We start from the raw sequence: 17,585 nt of genomic DNA on the forward strand, positions 1-17,585 counted from the left end.
GATAGAATGACATCCACCACATCAGGTGGGAGAGAAAAGAAATTCAGGTTGCCCCGTTCAATCTCCAGGCATGAAGGTGTAAGGTCTGGAGGTGGGGGTGTAGAACCTGCCCCTCCATCTGAGAGAGGAGATCTGCCCTGAAAGGGAGACGGAGCGGCGGGCACGAGGAGAGGTGGAGAAGATCTGTGTACCACACCCTTCTTGGCCAATCCGGGGCGACCAATATAACTTGGGCCCGGTCTTGGCGAATCTTCCTCAGAACCCGAGGAATCAATGGTATGGGAGGAAATGCGTAAAGGAGTTATGAGTCCCAACTCAACTGAAACGCGTCCCCCAAGGCTACCTGCATCGGAAACTGGAGGTTGCAGAATGACGGGCAGTGAGCATTCTCTCGAGTGGGAAACAGGTCCACCTGAGGAGTCCCCCACGTCCGAAAGACGTGACGAACTACCTCTGGATGAAGCCTCCACTCGTGGTCGGCTGAGAACTGCCGACTGAGACTGTCTGCACGCACGTTCAGAACTCCGGCCAGATGATTTGCCATCACACAAATCTGAGGATCCTGAACCCAGGACCAGAGACGCAGAGCCTCTCTGCAGAGACCCTGCGACCCTACTCTTCCCTGCTTGTTGACATACCATATCGCGGTGGTGTTGTCCGTTAGGACCTGAACCGACCGCCCGCGAAGGGAAGGGAGGAAGGCCTTGAGTGCCAGACGTATCGCCCGCAATTCCAGAAGGTTGATGTGAAGCAACCTTTCCTCTGGAGACCATAGACCCTTGATCTCCAGATCCCCCAGATGAGCACCCCACCCTAGAGTGGATGCATCCGTTATCACTGTGGCCACCGACGGAGGAGTTTGAAAAGGCTTTCCTTGAGACAGATTGCTTTCCGCTCCCCACCAAGACAGATCCGCCGCAGCTTCTCTGGAGATCCTCACTGGCTCCCTGAGATCCCCTTGGTGTTGATACCACTGCCTGCGGAGGCACCACTGGAGTGCCCTCATGTGCCAGCGTGCATGGTTGACCAACAGAATGCAAGAAGCCATCAGACCGAGCAGACGAAGGACCTTCCGGACTGAAACAACCGCTCCATTGTAAAATAAAGGAATCATTTCCTGTATGTCGTGAATCCTTTGAGGTGGAGGGAATGCACGACATACAGTTGTGTCCAGTACCGCACCTATGAACAGGTTGCGCTGGGAGGGCACCAGGTGAGATTTGGATACATTTATCGAGAAACCCAACCTGTGCAACAACTGAGTTGTCTCTTGCAGATGATGGAGCACTATCTCTCGAGATTCTGCTTTGTTCAGCCAATCGTCCAGATAAGGGAATTCTGGAATCCCTGACCTTCTGAGATGTGCAGCTACCACAGCCATCACCTTGGTGAAGACTCGAGGCTCAGTAGCAAGACCAAACGGTAGAACCAAAAACTGGTAGTGTTGCGAACCCACCGTAAATCGGAGATACTTTCTGTGCGACTTCAGAATGGGTATATGGAAATAAGCATCCTGCAAGTCGATTGACACCATCCAGTCTTCTTCCATCAGCGCCTGAAGAACCTGCGCAAGAGTGAGCATCTTGAACTTCTCCTGCTTTAGGTAAAAGTTCAAGATCCTGAGATCCAGGATAGGACCAAGTCTGCCATCCTTCTTGGGAATCAGGAAATACAGGGAGTAGCATCCCTGACCCCTTTCCTGCTCCGGAACCACCTCTATCGCACCCTTTTTGAACAATGCTTGTACTTCTTCCTGTAGGAGCAACAGGTGGTCCTCCGAGCAATAACCTTGGCAAGGAGGGTAATTTGGGGGAAATTCCCAAAAGGGAAGAGCATACCCATTCTCTACAAGATTGAGAACCCAAAGATCTGATGTAACCGATCCCAATCCTGTAGAAAATAAGTAAGCCAACCCCCCACAGGACCCGCATGATCCAGAATGGCGGATCTAGGGCTGCTTTGCTGTTGTAGGTGGGGGGTGGGTAGAAGAGGAGGAAGTGGAGGAGGAGGAGGCTTGACATCCACGAGAACGACCCCTGTGTCTGCCTCTGTAGGACCTGTACAAAGGATTTTGCTGCTGCTGTTGCTGCTGGGTTTGCTTTTAGGTACGAAAATGAGACCTTCCAAAACCCTTGTATCTTTTGGCGACAGAGCCTCTAGTCTGCAAACCCAAAGATCTTGCCGTTGCTCTGCTATCCTTAAACCTTTCCAAAGCAGCATCAGCTTTCTTTCTGAAAAAGGCAAATCCATCAGAGCAGCCTGAACATCCGCAGAAAACTCAGAAGTCTTTAGCCAAGCAGCTTTTCTGGTGGCGATAGAAGACCCCATGATCCTAGCCACCGAATCCGCTGTGTCCATACCACTTTGTATGACTTGGCGAGCTGCAGCTTGCGTGTCAGATATCACTTCATTAAAGTTCTTTCTATCCTCCTAAGGAAGCTTAGGAGATAGCTCTTTCACTGTAACCATCAAAGCATGAATATATCTGCCTAGCAAACAAGTAGCATTTGTCGATTTTAGGGCCATACTGCCTGACGAAAACACTTTTTTTGCATTTTGATCCTGCTTCTTAGAGTCTTTATCTCCAGGAACCTGGGGAAAAGCACCTGCAGATCTTTTCGAGCAAGCAGCCTGAACCACCAAACTCTCGAGCTAAGGATGTGAAGCTAATAATACAGGATCTCCAGGCGCCACTCTGTAGCGCCTTGCCACTGACTTTGAAACTGCAGGAGCAGTAAGAGGTTTACTCCACACCTCCAATATGGTATCAGTAAGAGCCTCAGTAAATGGAAGAAGTGGCTCAACCACAGAGGATGGAGAATGGAGAACTTCAGTAAGAATGTTCGACTTGTACTTCACAGATTGCAAAGTCAAATTTAAGAGTTCTGCAGCCTTCTTAATTACCACATGGTACGGCGCCACATCCTTAGAAGGAGCATCAGATACCGTGGGCAACCCCCATTCTGGCGAAAATTCTAGACCACTTGCATCATGCAGCTCTTCAAAATAATCCTCCTGATCTTGAAGCTCGCCTTCTTCAATCTCAGCATGTCCATAATTTTTTTCCTTCAAAAGGCGCTGCGATCTACGCCTCGACCACTCTATTCGAACCGACGTCGTCGGATCCGGTAACGAATCCGATGGAGTCGGAGCTGGCGTCGAATGAGGAGCTGAAGCCGGAGTCGCCTTCGAATGTGAAGGTGGTACCGGCGTCGAACTTCGATTTGGATCTCGAGGTCGCTCCGGAGCTGGTGAAGCCGTGCACGGAGTCGATGATCTCGGAGGCGCCGATAGAAGCCATGGTGGAGTCGGCGTCGGCATAAACGGCAGGACGGAGCCAGAGCATAAGCCTGCGGCACACCCAGATTATAAGCTAATGGACCCATGGGACCAGCCGGCACACCAGAGGGGTACATTGCTCTCGAATATATACCCCATTCATGGCGTTCAGAAAATGCGAAGGGTCCTGACCAGGACCAGGAAATTGAGGGTACGAACCCACAGGCTGCTCCTGAGGAGGCTTCACCGGATTAGACTCCTCGTGTTCTTCTTGATCCTCGGGATGATGAACCGGAGTCGTCGAACCCTGAGGAACTTCTCCTTCATGCTCCGAAGACTGATACGGAGACGGATTCGATTCCGGAGACGGTGTAGGCTCCCGAGATTGTAAAGGCGTGGCCTCACCTTCAGGATTACGAACTGGAGAGGGAGATAACATGACCTTACGATGTTTTCGTGAAGATGACTTCTTTTTTGAGTCCGACTCCCTGCTGGAATGATGTCTCGAACTATGCTTCTTTTTAGATGAACCAGAAGCATGACCCGAAGCCGACTTCGACCGGGACCTGGACTTGGACTTCGACCGTCTCGATCTTGACCTCGAAGCTCTCTCGGTATCCTTACCCTTCAACTTGGCAACAAGCAGTTTTTCCTCTCGTTCCCGAAGAGCCTTTGGGTTCATTTTAAAACAGGATCGACAACCCTTGACGTCGTGATCAAAACCCAGACACCATAGACAGTCACCATGAGGATCGGTAATGGACATCATCCTCCCACATGTATTGCATGGTTTAAAACCTGTCTTCCTCGATGACATCTCGACAGAAGACAGCAACACCAAACAGATACAGAAATCCAGAAAAGTTACAAAGTTACTATCCGTACAACAGAAGATCCTGAGAAACCGTTAGCGTCGACGACGCGGAAAAAAGGGAACTGATGTCATCACGCCGACGTAGGCCTAATAAGGAGTCAGTGACGTCAGTCGGAGTCGCGCGCGATGCGGTGCTCCTGTGACGTCGTCCACGCCAGCGTGCTACAAAAGAATTTTTCCAACGTTGCTGACGCAGGGGGATATTCACAAGGTGAGGAATCCACTGGCAGATGTATCCATCAGAATACAGATTTCTCACTGAACTCCCACCTTCCCATTCTGTCGAGTGTTTTCTTTTTACCACCTTTTTTTCAAGATGGAGGGGCTGTGGAGTGGCCTCAGACCTAAGCGTCCTTCAGGACCAAACGCCTGAAATGTCCTTTCCATTAAACCTGGCTGTCAAGTCAGTATTGCTTTGAGGACCTGTATACTGATGCCAACAATGGGGCCTGGCATATATATTGAGGACAGACACTCCATGTGCCAACACAGTGGTAGCAGCCTTCGCATTGCTGAAATGAGCCCTATCACCTTGTGGAGGTTCCTTCTTTGCTAGTGAGTAGCAGGTATTAATGCAGAGGGCTACCACCTTGACAAATTCCATTTCTGCACCCACTTACCCTTCTTTGTCCCCGAGAACACCACGAACAGATGAGCGTTCACCCGGTGGTCTTTGGTGTGATCAATATAATAATGTAAGGCTCTTTTGGTGTCCAGCCGGGTTTCTCCTTTTTCAAGAGGAGAGGCAGGGCAAAAAACAATGGGACGGTGATCGATTGTCCAAGGAGAAAAGGCGTCGCAACTTCAGGCAAAAAGTTTGCCCTGGTCCTTAGCATCAGTTTGTTTGGAAAAGGGTGGTGTAGGATGATGCAGAGACAGCATAAAGCTCACGTGCACAACAATATGAAGTGTTCGCAATGAGGAAGATTGCTTTGAGAGTCAATAGGTGCAAAGAGTAGCTGCACATCACCTCAAGAGGGTGGGGGGCACATGAGGAAAAGATCCCACTGTGGCATCACAAACAATTTAGGGATGGGAAACGTGGGTAAAACCTTTAATAAACCACATCACAACAGGTGATTTAAACAAGGATGGTTGGTTGGCAAACACAAGAAGGCTTTAAGTGCTGACACAGGAACACCTTGCTGGGCCAAAAATAAAATTAACAAATTATTCAACAGTTTAGCTTGGAAGAGCGTCTGTACCGCGGAGTCAACACCAGGCAACACATTTGTCCCAGTGCCCTGTGTAAATATGTCTATTTGTAAATAACACTACTACAAGCAAGTGTACCATGGCGCTGCTGTAAAAAGATTTTTTAGAGGGGCTCCAGGCCACAAGAATGACATCCACATCATCTGTAGGCAGATTCAATTTAGTCAATTGAAGCAGCTCAGTTGCCAAACATGGAGGATACATGGCACAGTATTGGGTGCAGAACGCTACCCGGATGCTGCAACAGATGATCCTCCCAAAAAGGTAGCCTAATCAGAGAACAGATACTCATGCCCAGAGCTTCCAGATACCACACTCTCCTGGCCCAGTTTGGAACCACTACGTTGATTTCAGCACAGTAATTTCCGACCTTTCAAACCTGAGGCAGGGGTAGAAAGGTGTACAGGAGTACTGTGCTTTACTCTAGGTAAACTGTGTCTCCTGGAGAGAGCATTTTGGGGAACTCTGTGTGCAGAAGCTGTGACACTGTATATTGTTGATGGTGGCATAAAGATTCAGCCAAGGCTCTCAACATGTCAGAAGACTGTGCACCTCCGGATGCAATTGCCATTCGTCATCTACAAGGCATTACCAGGTGAGCTTGTCCACCCTATCTTTTAAAGGTTCAGCTAGGTGGTTCAAGATCAGGGAAATGCCCTGACATTCCAGCCAACTCCAGAGGTGCAGCACCTTTTGCCACAGGATCCATGACTCCACTCAGCTTTGCTTGTTGCAATACAACATGGCAACACTGTTGTCTATGAAAACCTACACTGGCCTTCCCATGATTGACGGCAGGAAAGCCTTCAAAGCCAGATGGATTGCATGCAGCTCCAACAGATTTACTTTGGTTTTAAATGGGAACCTGAGTTCTTCTAAAGTCACCTCTCCCAGATGACCACCACAGCTCAGCAGAGATGCATTCATCATCACCGTCAGCTCTCACTGGGACAGGGGTCTGTCGCGGGTCAGGATGTGATCGAACTTGCACCTTCTGGTCTGAAACCTGGATGACTTAAGACAGATTTCCATAGTGCTGGGCCTATTGAGACTTCAGATCCTACAGCAGAGACCATATATCCTGCATGGCAAAGTAGACAAGCAGGATACATGAGGTCATCAGGCCAAGAAGCTTTAGAGCTGCTCTCCCCGAGATGCAGGATTGAGAAGGAAAGATCTGGATCATAACATGAATGGCATGAACCTGTTGCACGGGAGGAAAGGGCCAGAACTGCACTTGGATCAGAAAAGCTCCAATAAAAGGAAGCTTCTGGGAATTCCTCTCTGGGAGTTTCTTTAAAAATAGGTTACGCCAGAGTCCCTCCTTCTCCTGTTTCATATTGTACCTTCTAATTTCAGGTGTACACTTACACTAACTGCCTCATTCCACTGTCAATTATTCAAGAATCGAGTACATACTCAGATGTATGCCCCATCACTCAGCGACTCTACAGGCATGGTCAGATTTACCACCATTGATTTAGTAATTCTCATGGTATGCTCAGATTTCCAAAACATCACTTAGTATTCCTCAGAGCATGCTAATATTTGCACCCATCACTGTGTGAACCTTAACAAATGATCACATTTCCCGCCCATCACTTTGTCAGGTCATTTCAGATTAGCCACCCATAATTTAGTACTCATGCAAGTGACCCCTGACTGCAGGCAAAATCTGCTACGTTGATGCCACCAATTAGAGTTTTGGGATTGTGATGGGTTTACACTGTGGGTCACCCTTTGTTTCACAAACGTCTTCTACAACCTTATTGTGGGGAAGAGAAGAGTAGGAGCAGAAGCTAGTGTACCATTGCAGTTGGTGCGGTGCCTTTTATTTTCCTATGTCTCCCACGACCGTGTCAGAGGGTGGAAACCCACCCACCTTTTGACTCTCATTAATGGGCCAGCATAAAATAAGAGTCAGTATAAGGGTTAGAAAGGGACTAGGGGTAAACAAACTCATTTATTGTTTACCTGTGCACCTTTATAATGCAGCTCCCATGGGTAACAAATAGAATACCAGGTGTATCAGCGTCTACTCTTGGCGATCCTTACATAACTTCTAAGATAAATTGTTCATGTGTGCATCCCTCATCAGGCATTTCGAGCTGGTTGCGGAAAGAGGTTGGAGAAGATCGCATGGACACAATGCACAGCAAGACAGATGCAAAGATGGTTAATGTGAACAGGTATGAGCCTTCTTAACCTTGGATCCATTTCAGTGGCTATGCATTCGTCTTTATTAAAGTAATTTAAGCTCATAACAAGGTTGCGGTCTCAACTGCCTTCTCTCTCCCTCCATCTCTCTCCAAAAGCGGAATTAACATTGCGACCACAGAAATTCATTTTCAAAGCAACATTATATCAATTACATATTGGAAGGTTTATTACAGGACACTGTGGTCTGAAAATTTTAAGTTCTGTAAAGTGAAAAATATATATATTATGGTGACTCACAAGCATCTTTTGAAGTTGTTCCACTGTTTGGTTTGCTACACTGATGCCATTTATCTCTCGGATTTCATCTCCTACGTGGAGCGTTCCTGAATAAAGGAAACAGGTGTTGTTGAGCACAAAAATTACAATACAAGCATCTTCCCAATTGTTTACATTTCTAAAGATCTTTTCATAGTTTGTTCTTGCAATACTTTCCCCCCACTAGTCCATCTGTTCCCTTCAAGCAGGAGGTTGTTAATTATTATTATAATAATTTTTTAATGTCAACGGGGACTGGCAGTGCCTGTGGAAAGTGTTTGGGACTAAGGCAGATGTGCTTTATTGAAGAGAGGGGCAGGGAAAATCTCAGATGAGACATAGGGTGTTAGCCAACAGAAGCACATCTCAGTGCCTTGAGAATTTTAAGGGGCTACACCTTTTCCACAATAGGTTCTGAGAACAATGTAAATTAAGAACGACAGACTGGACTCGAAGAATCAGATTTCACCCCAAGTTCACGGGTCAAAGAATGACAAGAACAATTCACTGCTGAAATGACAAATAAAAGTTCCCGGTATCCATATTAACAAACCTATTTAATTGTCAACCTCTACTTCAATTCCTATTTCAACATCTACCAACGTTTTCTATACATCTATATATATATCCAAACAATGATTCCTTCCGCGGAATGGAATCCTGGAGTCGCAGTTAACCAACACAATTCTCAAGGAGGTTAATTCAAAGTTGTTTATTCAAATCCATAGGGTGCCAAAACCAAGACAAAACCAACGCGTTTCGACAGCCTCCGCTGTCTTGTTCACGGTCCGTGAACAAGACAGCGGAGGCTGTCGAAACGCGTTGGTTTTGTCCGCGGAAGGAATCATTGTTTGGATAAATAGCGGTTGGGCTCAACCGCAGGAACAACGCGGCCACGACTAGCAGCGCCTATCGGAAAAGAAAGAGAGCCATATGGATTAATCTATATATATATATACATATATTATGCAGGCTCTAATTTTGCAGGCATCAGGCTTCGGTTTCAACCATCTCAGACCCAATTTGTACTCAGACACACACAGGGTGCACACATGCCATGCTTAGGACTACATTTTTAGCAAAAAAGCTCATTCCCGGGATCTATGTGTTATAATGCTGTAAAGCTACAGATCAATGTAGGTTTTAACAGGCTGCACCTGGCTATTTCATACATTAGAGTTTGTTTCAGACATCACAATGCTAAGCCAAAACCAAAGGCAGAGATTAAGCTCTACTTTCTCTCTTTAATTATAATCCAGCATACTTCAACAAGCACAGATAAGCTACCTTTCCCAGAAGCCACAGGAAAGGAACTATAAAACGTTGACCAATATTCAGTCTTTCTTGTCCCTTTATAACTAGTATCTCCCCATGTAACTTCCTCATTCTTTCCTGCTCCAGCAGGCAGATGTGTGTTTTTCATTTTCTCGATATCAACTTATTTGAATGTTGTATTTACTTATTGCTGGTTAACGCGCATTGTGTTTTGTCTTGGTAGTGGTGCAGCAGCGGGAACTGTTACAGCACTCCTTTCGCAACTGGTTTTGGGTTGTTTTAATATCTGGGGACCGCGTGAGTGCGGCGCACTGACCGGTCCACCAGAGTGCAAACACGTGGGTTGGACGCGCTACACGCCTCTCGCTGCTCTGCAGAAGACACGCTCCTTTTCTGAAGTCTTCCAACAAGCGGTCAACCCCGTGGAGCCTGTATTCACATAACCCCTGACACACCTGGAAGCCAGAGCGCCCAGCACAGTCTACATTTTTCCCTTTGATGTAATCAGCACAACGCCTGTGTTTCAAATGGGACTGCAATCACTGTTCTTGACTGCAATAGTGCTTTAATTGCTGCCACTATGGGGCCGGGCCCAGGGGACCATAAATTAACCTTTCTAGACCTTATAGTGTCAAGTGGAGGTACTATGCCTGGTTAAGATGCACCATTTTACATGCTCACGTTCTTAAGTTGCCTTTTCTCCCTAAACACGGGGACATTTGACACACATTCATTTACGTGCACATACGGGATAATAGTCTTCAAATTGTTTGCTTAAAATACCACTTCGTAGGCACCCTATCAAAATACCTTGAACATTGTGTACAAGGGCTAAGTACAGCATGCAAGATGTTATTTGTTTTGGCCACTCGGTGACAGCTATCACAATAGAATAAACAATAGTGGCCTGGCAGGGGACTCAGCATGGTAACATGGAGGATGTACGTATGTATGTATGTATGTGTATATATATATATATATATATATATATATATATATATATATATATGACATAGAGCCTTTGTTTAGACAGATAAGCATTTTGCTGGCGCTGAGAGGTCGGTCCCTGCTGGAATTGCAGCTCAGCTGATTCCTGTTTATCTCATGAAAGTTATGTTGTCAATTCTACACCAAGACTGGCAGCTTGTTGACACGTACCCACAGGTAATGGGGAGTTGGACTACCTTATAGGGATTTGGCAGATCCACTCACCTTAGACATGACAGGGTAGAACGCGCTAGGTTGGAGTACTATATATTACAGTAAGTTTATCAAGATATATATTCTCAGTAATCCACAAAATGGTTGAACTGTATCTTTTCCCCCATTCTTGTAATGCTAATCACATTATTTGGTTTCCTTCTATTGATTATTGCATCACAAGTATTTTACTCAAGAATCGCAATGGTTCAATGAATATTGAAACGCTTTACTGTGTATTTCTTGTGTATCTCTTTGGGTATACATAAAAGGCTGAGCAAAAGGGTTCTAGATCTGTCACCACGATTTCCTTGGGGAGTCAGGGTTGTCATGTTCTGAGGTTACATATCCATTTGTTACCCGGTTGAGTATACAGATGGGGTACTGAGAGTTAGCAGGACTATAGGCCAACATATACTGAGGAGTGCTCCGAATCAGTCTCACACCAGTTCAATGTTTATGTTGTCCAACAAATGCATAGTTTTACTTGAAAAAGTATAAGCTGTACGACATGGTGCCGCCAACGTTCTATGGATGGGTTCGTATTTAATGGCTTGCCAGAGTACTTTTCTTGTGTGTACCCAAAGACCCCTAATCACCTCATAACTGGAAACATCTGTGATATTAGGGAAAATGCTACTCGGCTGAGTAGGTAAATCATATGCATTGCCTGCAGGTTGTTCAAGCTTGAAACTTTCAAAGGGTCTCCTAATAGAGGTAACCTCTCTGATCCATAAATTCAAATGTTTGAGGATGAACCAGCAACTAAAATACCAACTAATTGCAGACATGCACTTACACAAATGATGTTGTTCAACAAGTGCACAGTTTTACCTGAGAAAGTATACACCGCACGACAATAGGGTATTTTGGGCCCCAAGGCAAGTCCCATTGTGCGCTTTAACGTGCCCAAAATCAACTGGTGTCCTCCAGTGCCAGAGTGACAGCCACAAAGAGGTGCTTTACATATATAAGCAATTACACATTGCTCATACAATGGAGGTCGAATACTTTGGTACTATCTCTTGATGATGAGTTTTGTGAGGCTGTAGACGCGACGCCTCACTACATCAGGTGGTAGCCTCATCGATTGTGCCACTAGATTGGCGCTCGATTCAGATCACTTACTCATGCCCAGTTCCTTCGAACTTATCTGTGGATACACCCCGTCCTGGGGTTCCCTCATAGAGCCCAACAAGGCTTCCCTACATCCGCCCAAGCCAAGGCTGATACAGGGGTTGATTGTGACATTCAAATAGCTCAAAGAGACCTTCCTGTCTAGACCCTCCTCTTACAGTCCTTGACAAAAACTCAGGGATGCTACTTGGCCCCGCAGCAGACTACCTCACCCCTACCCCCTTCTTCCTTGATGGGGCTGATGGACTCACTGTGATTTGAATGATGAGGCAGCCCCCTTGAGACCATGGCGCCCATCTCTTTGCGCTACTCCTGATCCTGAGGGTCAATCAGGCATGTTGGATCTGGGCGATCTTATGCATCTAAGGTCAGTGAAGTGGTCCCTGTCCACCAAAGTTGCCAAATATGTGGCGGACCACATCCAAAAATCCCTTGAGAAGATGCGTGCCAGTTTCCAGGCAAAATGTCTGCATCCCTCCCTGCCCGGCAAGGTGCCCCTATACAGTGGGAAAAATACGAGTAGTTCAATACAGACTGCGCTCCATTATGCAACTAAGAGCGTACGGGAGTAAAAAACTACCAAAATGGTTGACAGTTTGCAAATTCACGTCATATTAATTGGTAATGGAACTGTTAATTAGTCAATTAAGTAGGGTAGGAAGACCTATAAAAAGCGAGGTACTTTTGCATATCCTCTATACCGATTGAATCGCGGAGAGGACGCCGTGACGCTCATGTACATACAGGTGAGAGGCCACATAAACTACGAGCGTCTGCTAACTAGGGCAGAATCCTGTGAATAAACGGGGGCGGCGGTATTTGAGGGTAGAACTGAATTTTTGACAGATATTCTCCCGCTTGTAGAGCTCACTGTTGCGTAGCTCTATAACGAGGGTTTTTTTAAAGAGCGGGATCCAGTCCAGTATGCCGCGGCTGATTTTTCCAAGGGAGACCCCTTTTTTGTTATAAGTACTCGCACCCAGGATTTGGAACTCACTCCCTCCTGAAACCAGGCTCATCTCCTCCACTACACTTTTTAAGAAAGAAGTAAAGGCTAGCCTCATGGCTAAATACACTTGAACTATTACTGTGGATTTGTTAAAGACTCTGCACCGACCTGTACTATCCGCTCGATCCCTGTGATTGTTTTATTACTTGTACTATTGTCTTACCTGACTGTCTTTGCTCCCACTTATTTGTACTATTAGCATTATTGATGTACCAGTTTTACTATGCTCCCCCATGTACCTACCTCACCCCACTTATTACCTGCAACCACGCTATGCCCAATGGACTGTTATCTACTCTCCTGTTGGTATCCATGCTTTGTAAAGGGCTCTGATATCTGCAAAGATCTTGTTCGCGCTATATAAAACTTTCAAAATAAAATAAAAAATAAAATAAAAATAGCGATTGTAAACATGGGAATGCGGTTGGATAAAATGTAGCAAAGGGGATAGTTATATCCAATATCGCTAGAAAGATCCAATTGTGGCATCAGAAATCAAGATCCCAAATAACAATAATAGAAATCTTTTTGTAACCGATAGGTGTGCCTGCCGGGAACCGCAAGATAAAGTCAATCTGTGGTGTAGAGGGAAAAAGTCAAAAGGCCCCCGAAAAAACTACCGGACTCGCTAAGAAACACACCACTGAGCCAGAAGCGTGAAAATTTAATGTGTGACACAAATTTTAATGTAAGTAAGGTTATACAAAAAATTAAAAACACAACCTTACAGTGGTGTGGGACCTTCAACAATGTTACTATTTAACTTTTCAGATCCACTTGAGAAAGCCATGATCTTGAACAGGGTTGGATACACATAAACAACAGCCCAATAACGGAACTAAACCTTGTGGTGTTAATAACGATATGACTGCACCCCTTACAACGAAGTAAGTAATAGTGACAAAGGACATTGTTAAAGGATTGGCTCAGGCCAATCTAGTAAACAACCCATGATGGTCAAGTAAATACAGAATTTTGACTGTATATTTCCCAATTGTTATAGGCACCGTGGTATAATCACACCCACAAAGAGGACCTAGAAAATAATCCTGAGGGTCCCTGGATGCCATAGAAAATTAATATTCACAAGCAATCAAAGTAAGCATTATACAATGGTCAATGGAAAAAACTATGTGTATATTGCCATATATACATGACATGCAGGGACAGGTTTTTTCATCTTTTTACAAAATAATTACGTTGGAATTAATTGTACATATTCATCTTTTTAGAAAGAAGATATCTGGTTTTAACAAAGTTCAGTCCTGAGGAAGGTGTTTTCACGATTAAAATTCAAGCACCGAAACGCGTCGACAAAAGGACTTCATGCGATTTTAATTTGTAATGGAAATAATTGTTTAATTTGTATTAATTTGTGGTTTTATGCTCAATGGATGTTATATATGTCACAAACGACTCATAGAATAGAGGTGAAACAGTATATACCTGAGTCATTGAATGTATATTATTTTTATTGTATATTGTATGATTTTAACGAAAATATTTGCAAATAATAAATTTATGTAAAATAATGAACAAATTAAGTCTCCTGCACTAAATATTTAGTCATGTCATGTATAAAATTGTTTTGTGAATGCATTGTTGAGTACCAAAGGGTCATTAGCTAATTGAAAAACACAGAAAGGAACCCCCCTTTTTTTGATTTTTGAAGGTGGCTCGGATGCCAGATATTGATTCTAAAATGGCCACTCTTCAAGCAATATACATTTCTGACCCTATAAAGGGCATAGATAGGTCCTGCTGGATGTATAATTAGGGTCTTGGACCAACATCTTGGACAGAGCAGTAGAGGCAAAATCTTCCGGTAACCCTATCTCACTGGCAGACCTCTCTGGGTAGGTGCAACATGAAATAATTCTGGGCAATGCAAACTACGATTATCCACAGAGGCGGTGTTTCCTTTGAATTAAGGTAGATCAGCAGGGGCAGTGGTCCAAGAGAGACTTTTTGGGAAACCATTTGTTGAAGAATTAGGAATGTTTGTATCCACCTTCACATCCCTTGACCGAGCAGAGGCCTCCCTTAAGATCTTTCACACCTGAATTTTTGTCGGGGTCAGTCGTGGCAGGGGGCACCAGTCCTGTCCCAGGGAAGGCTTCCTCTCCAAGAGAGGGGACAAAGGGATTAAGGCCAGGGCTCCTGCAGAGGACAATTTCACAGAAATAAATCGGGTGAGTGTTTGCTTTTCTTCCTGTCAAAGATTGGGAGGTCAGCTAGCACTGTTCCTAAAACAATTAAGAAAGGTTGACCTCGGATGCCTGGGTACTAAAGACAGTCCAGGGGTTTCACATCGACTTTTATGGATCTCCTGTGCAACACTACTGGCCACATCAGTGGGTGTTTTTCTGAAGGCGAAAATATCCTGATAAATCAGGAGGTGACAGACTTGTTGTGCAAAGGTGTCATCTCCACCCGCGGGGCTTCACCAGCAACATTTTTCTGGTGGAAAAACAGGATGGAGGCCAATGCCCTGTGATAAACCTCAGGGAGTTCAATGGGTGGTTGGTTCAGCAGCACTTCAATATGGTGGGTAGCCATCTACTACACTATCTATCACAACTGGAAGATTGGATGGTACATCTCCATCTCAAAGACGCCTATCTGAGGGTGCCCATATTTAAGGCACATCACAGCTTTCTGCAATTCCTATGGCGTGGCTGGGAATACAAGTTACAAACTCTTCCTTTCAGTTTCTCGTCCGCACCGTAGTTTTTTACCACGGTGCTCAAGCGGCAAAGGAATTCCTACAGGCGCAAGGATTCCGGCTGATCAACTATTTGGACGACCTTCCCATAAATCAGTGTCCTGCCAGATTGAAGGAACTGCCAATGACAATCCTCTTGCTGCAAGTCCCGGGTTTTGTCATAAACAAGAAGAAATATCTTTTGACACTGTGCAAACAAACGACCTTTCTAGGTTTTATCATAAACTCTACGAAAATACTCTCAGCTTACCCTCTCAGAAGATAGCAAAGATTTGAAGAGAGCTGATGCGTACCATGTCCAAGCCATCGACTTTACTGCACCAGGTGGCTCAGGTAGTGGGACTTCTATAGTCTTCCATCCAAACGATCTTGTCGGGCCCGTTGCAATACAGGGCCCTTCAGAGGCTCAGGGCCTTTCATCCAAGCAGAGGGCTCCAATACTCAGAGCAAATGCCTATGACAGAGGAAGTTCAAGAGGAGATGAAGTGGTTGCTGGCCTACATGGAAGCATGGAATGGCAGAACCATCTTCAGTTCCGATCCGGATATTGTCATAGAATATGGTGCCAGCAAGTACAGATGGGGGACACAATGTGGGAACTCCTTCACAGGTCCTTGGCAGAGGAGCCGCTCCACATCAACTGCCTGGAATTAATGGCAGGCTCCTTTACAGTGGAGTGCTGGACCAACGAAAGGGTGAATTGCTCTATTCTCCTAAAGATGAACAATATAAGGTCTGTCTGGTACATAAATCACCTATGAGGTCCCTGATCCAAAGATCTAGTGGATCTAGCCAAGATGTTCTGGATGTTTTGCTTCTCCAACAACATATTGGTCATGGCAGAGTATCTCCCAGGAGTATCCAAAGAAGTGGCACATTGGTGTTAGAGGGAATGGTCGGATATGAGCCTGTGACAACTGGATCTGCAGATTTTCAAGACGATCAACAAACGGTAGGGTCTGTTCATGGTGGACCTCTTCGCGTCACGACTGGACCACCAACTGGACAGGTATTTCAGTTGGAAGAAGTATCCTCGGGCGACAGCGACGGACGCTTTCCTGCAGGATTGGTCTGGGGAATGGGGATGCTTTCCCTCCCCTCTGCGATGATCATGAGATTGTCTCAGGAGAGGTGTCAGCAGGCTCGAGTAGTCCTCATCACACCGTTTTGGAGGTTGCAAGAGTGGTTTCCAGTTCTTCTGGAACTTTCTTGGGAATTTTCCAATTGTTCTATCCCATGATCCAGACCTTCTCCGGGATCCTCGCCCATTAATCCTTCAAGGCAGGTTACCCCTCATGGCCTGGAAGACTACTAAGAAAGAAGAAGAGTCCTTGGCTTTCAGAAGAACCTGAGAAGATGTTGGTCACAGATGGGCCAACAGTACTACCAGGCGGTATAAATCGGTGTGGTCCAGGTAGGTTCATGGCGAGTACAAAGAGGTAGCGATCCCTAGGCGTCCGATGTTGCCAAGTCATGAACTTCTTGTCATCTCTGGCATTGCAAGGCCTGGCCTATAGGACGATGAATATCTTTAGGTCGGCCATTTCAGCAGGTCATACCCCGATACAAGGTTACCATGTAGGTGAACATCCTCTGGTATGCAAATCGATGAGACATCCGTCTCGCACTAACACCAGAACCTAGATATTCCGCTTTATGGGATGCCGATCAAGTTCTAAACCTTTTCAAGTCATGGTAATGAAATTAATTTCTATCTTGTAAGGAGGTTCCTGGGAAACTGGCCATGCTGCTATGCCTAATTTCTTGTTAAAGAGTCTCGGATGTTAGGGCTCTTGATCTAACGGGCAGAGTATCACCCTGGAAGGAGTGACTTTCAACATCTCGAGATGAACAAAATCCATAACTATGATAAACTATTTCGGCAATTGTCATAAAAGCAAACACAGAAACTGTAAAATCATACATAAAAATACAAAACATGGCTTATTTAAAAAGAAGGAAGTAGTTAAAAGATTTCTAATAACCCACAGTTAACACTAGCAGCATTAAGGAGAAGAGTAATCTTGACACCCAGCGGCTCGATTGTGTCGATGTACTTTTCCATAGAGAAGTATCTTTAAATTCCAAAAAGCTAGAAGAGACCTATCCCCCCCGCCCCATGCTGGTGTAATCTGGAATCTACGGGTCTCCAATACCGCTCCTCGAGTGTAGACTTGGAAATGCCACCAGACGTTTCTGAATGAGCCCACATATCATCACACCCCATCTCCTGGAGCGGTTTTTAATGTACCTCAACCATGGGATTCTGGGGGCTCCAGGAAGTTTCCTAAACTCTGCCAAGTACAGCAGATAGAAGAAAAAAAACATATCCTCCTCCAGCACATCAACGGTCAGAGCTTTACTTTATAAACAAGTGGACAGTTGCCAAGATCTAA

At 45.3% G+C, this 17,585-nt stretch overlaps 1 protein-coding gene across 8 annotated transcripts in view; it reads right to left on the minus strand.

Annotated features, from left to right (window-relative positions):
• Positions 1-17,585, minus strand: part of CASK (calcium/calmodulin dependent serine protein kinase) — a 1,268,764-nt gene that overhangs the window by 268,619 nt on the left and 982,560 nt on the right. For all 8 annotated transcript variants that reach the window (XM_078658296.1, XM_078658298.1, XM_078658303.1 and 5 more), the window contains one exon: positions 7,826-7,911. In XM_078658296.1, the coding sequence (XP_078514422.1) occupies positions 7,826-7,911 (86 nt within the window). The remainder of the gene's footprint in view (positions 1-7,825; positions 7,912-17,585) is intronic.

This window comes from Lissotriton helveticus, chromosome 8, assembly GCF_964261635.1.
Source record: "Lissotriton helveticus chromosome 8, aLisHel1.1, whole genome shotgun sequence".
In the NCBI taxonomy this organism is placed as follows: domain Eukaryota; kingdom Metazoa; phylum Chordata; class Amphibia; order Caudata; family Salamandridae; genus Lissotriton; species Lissotriton helveticus.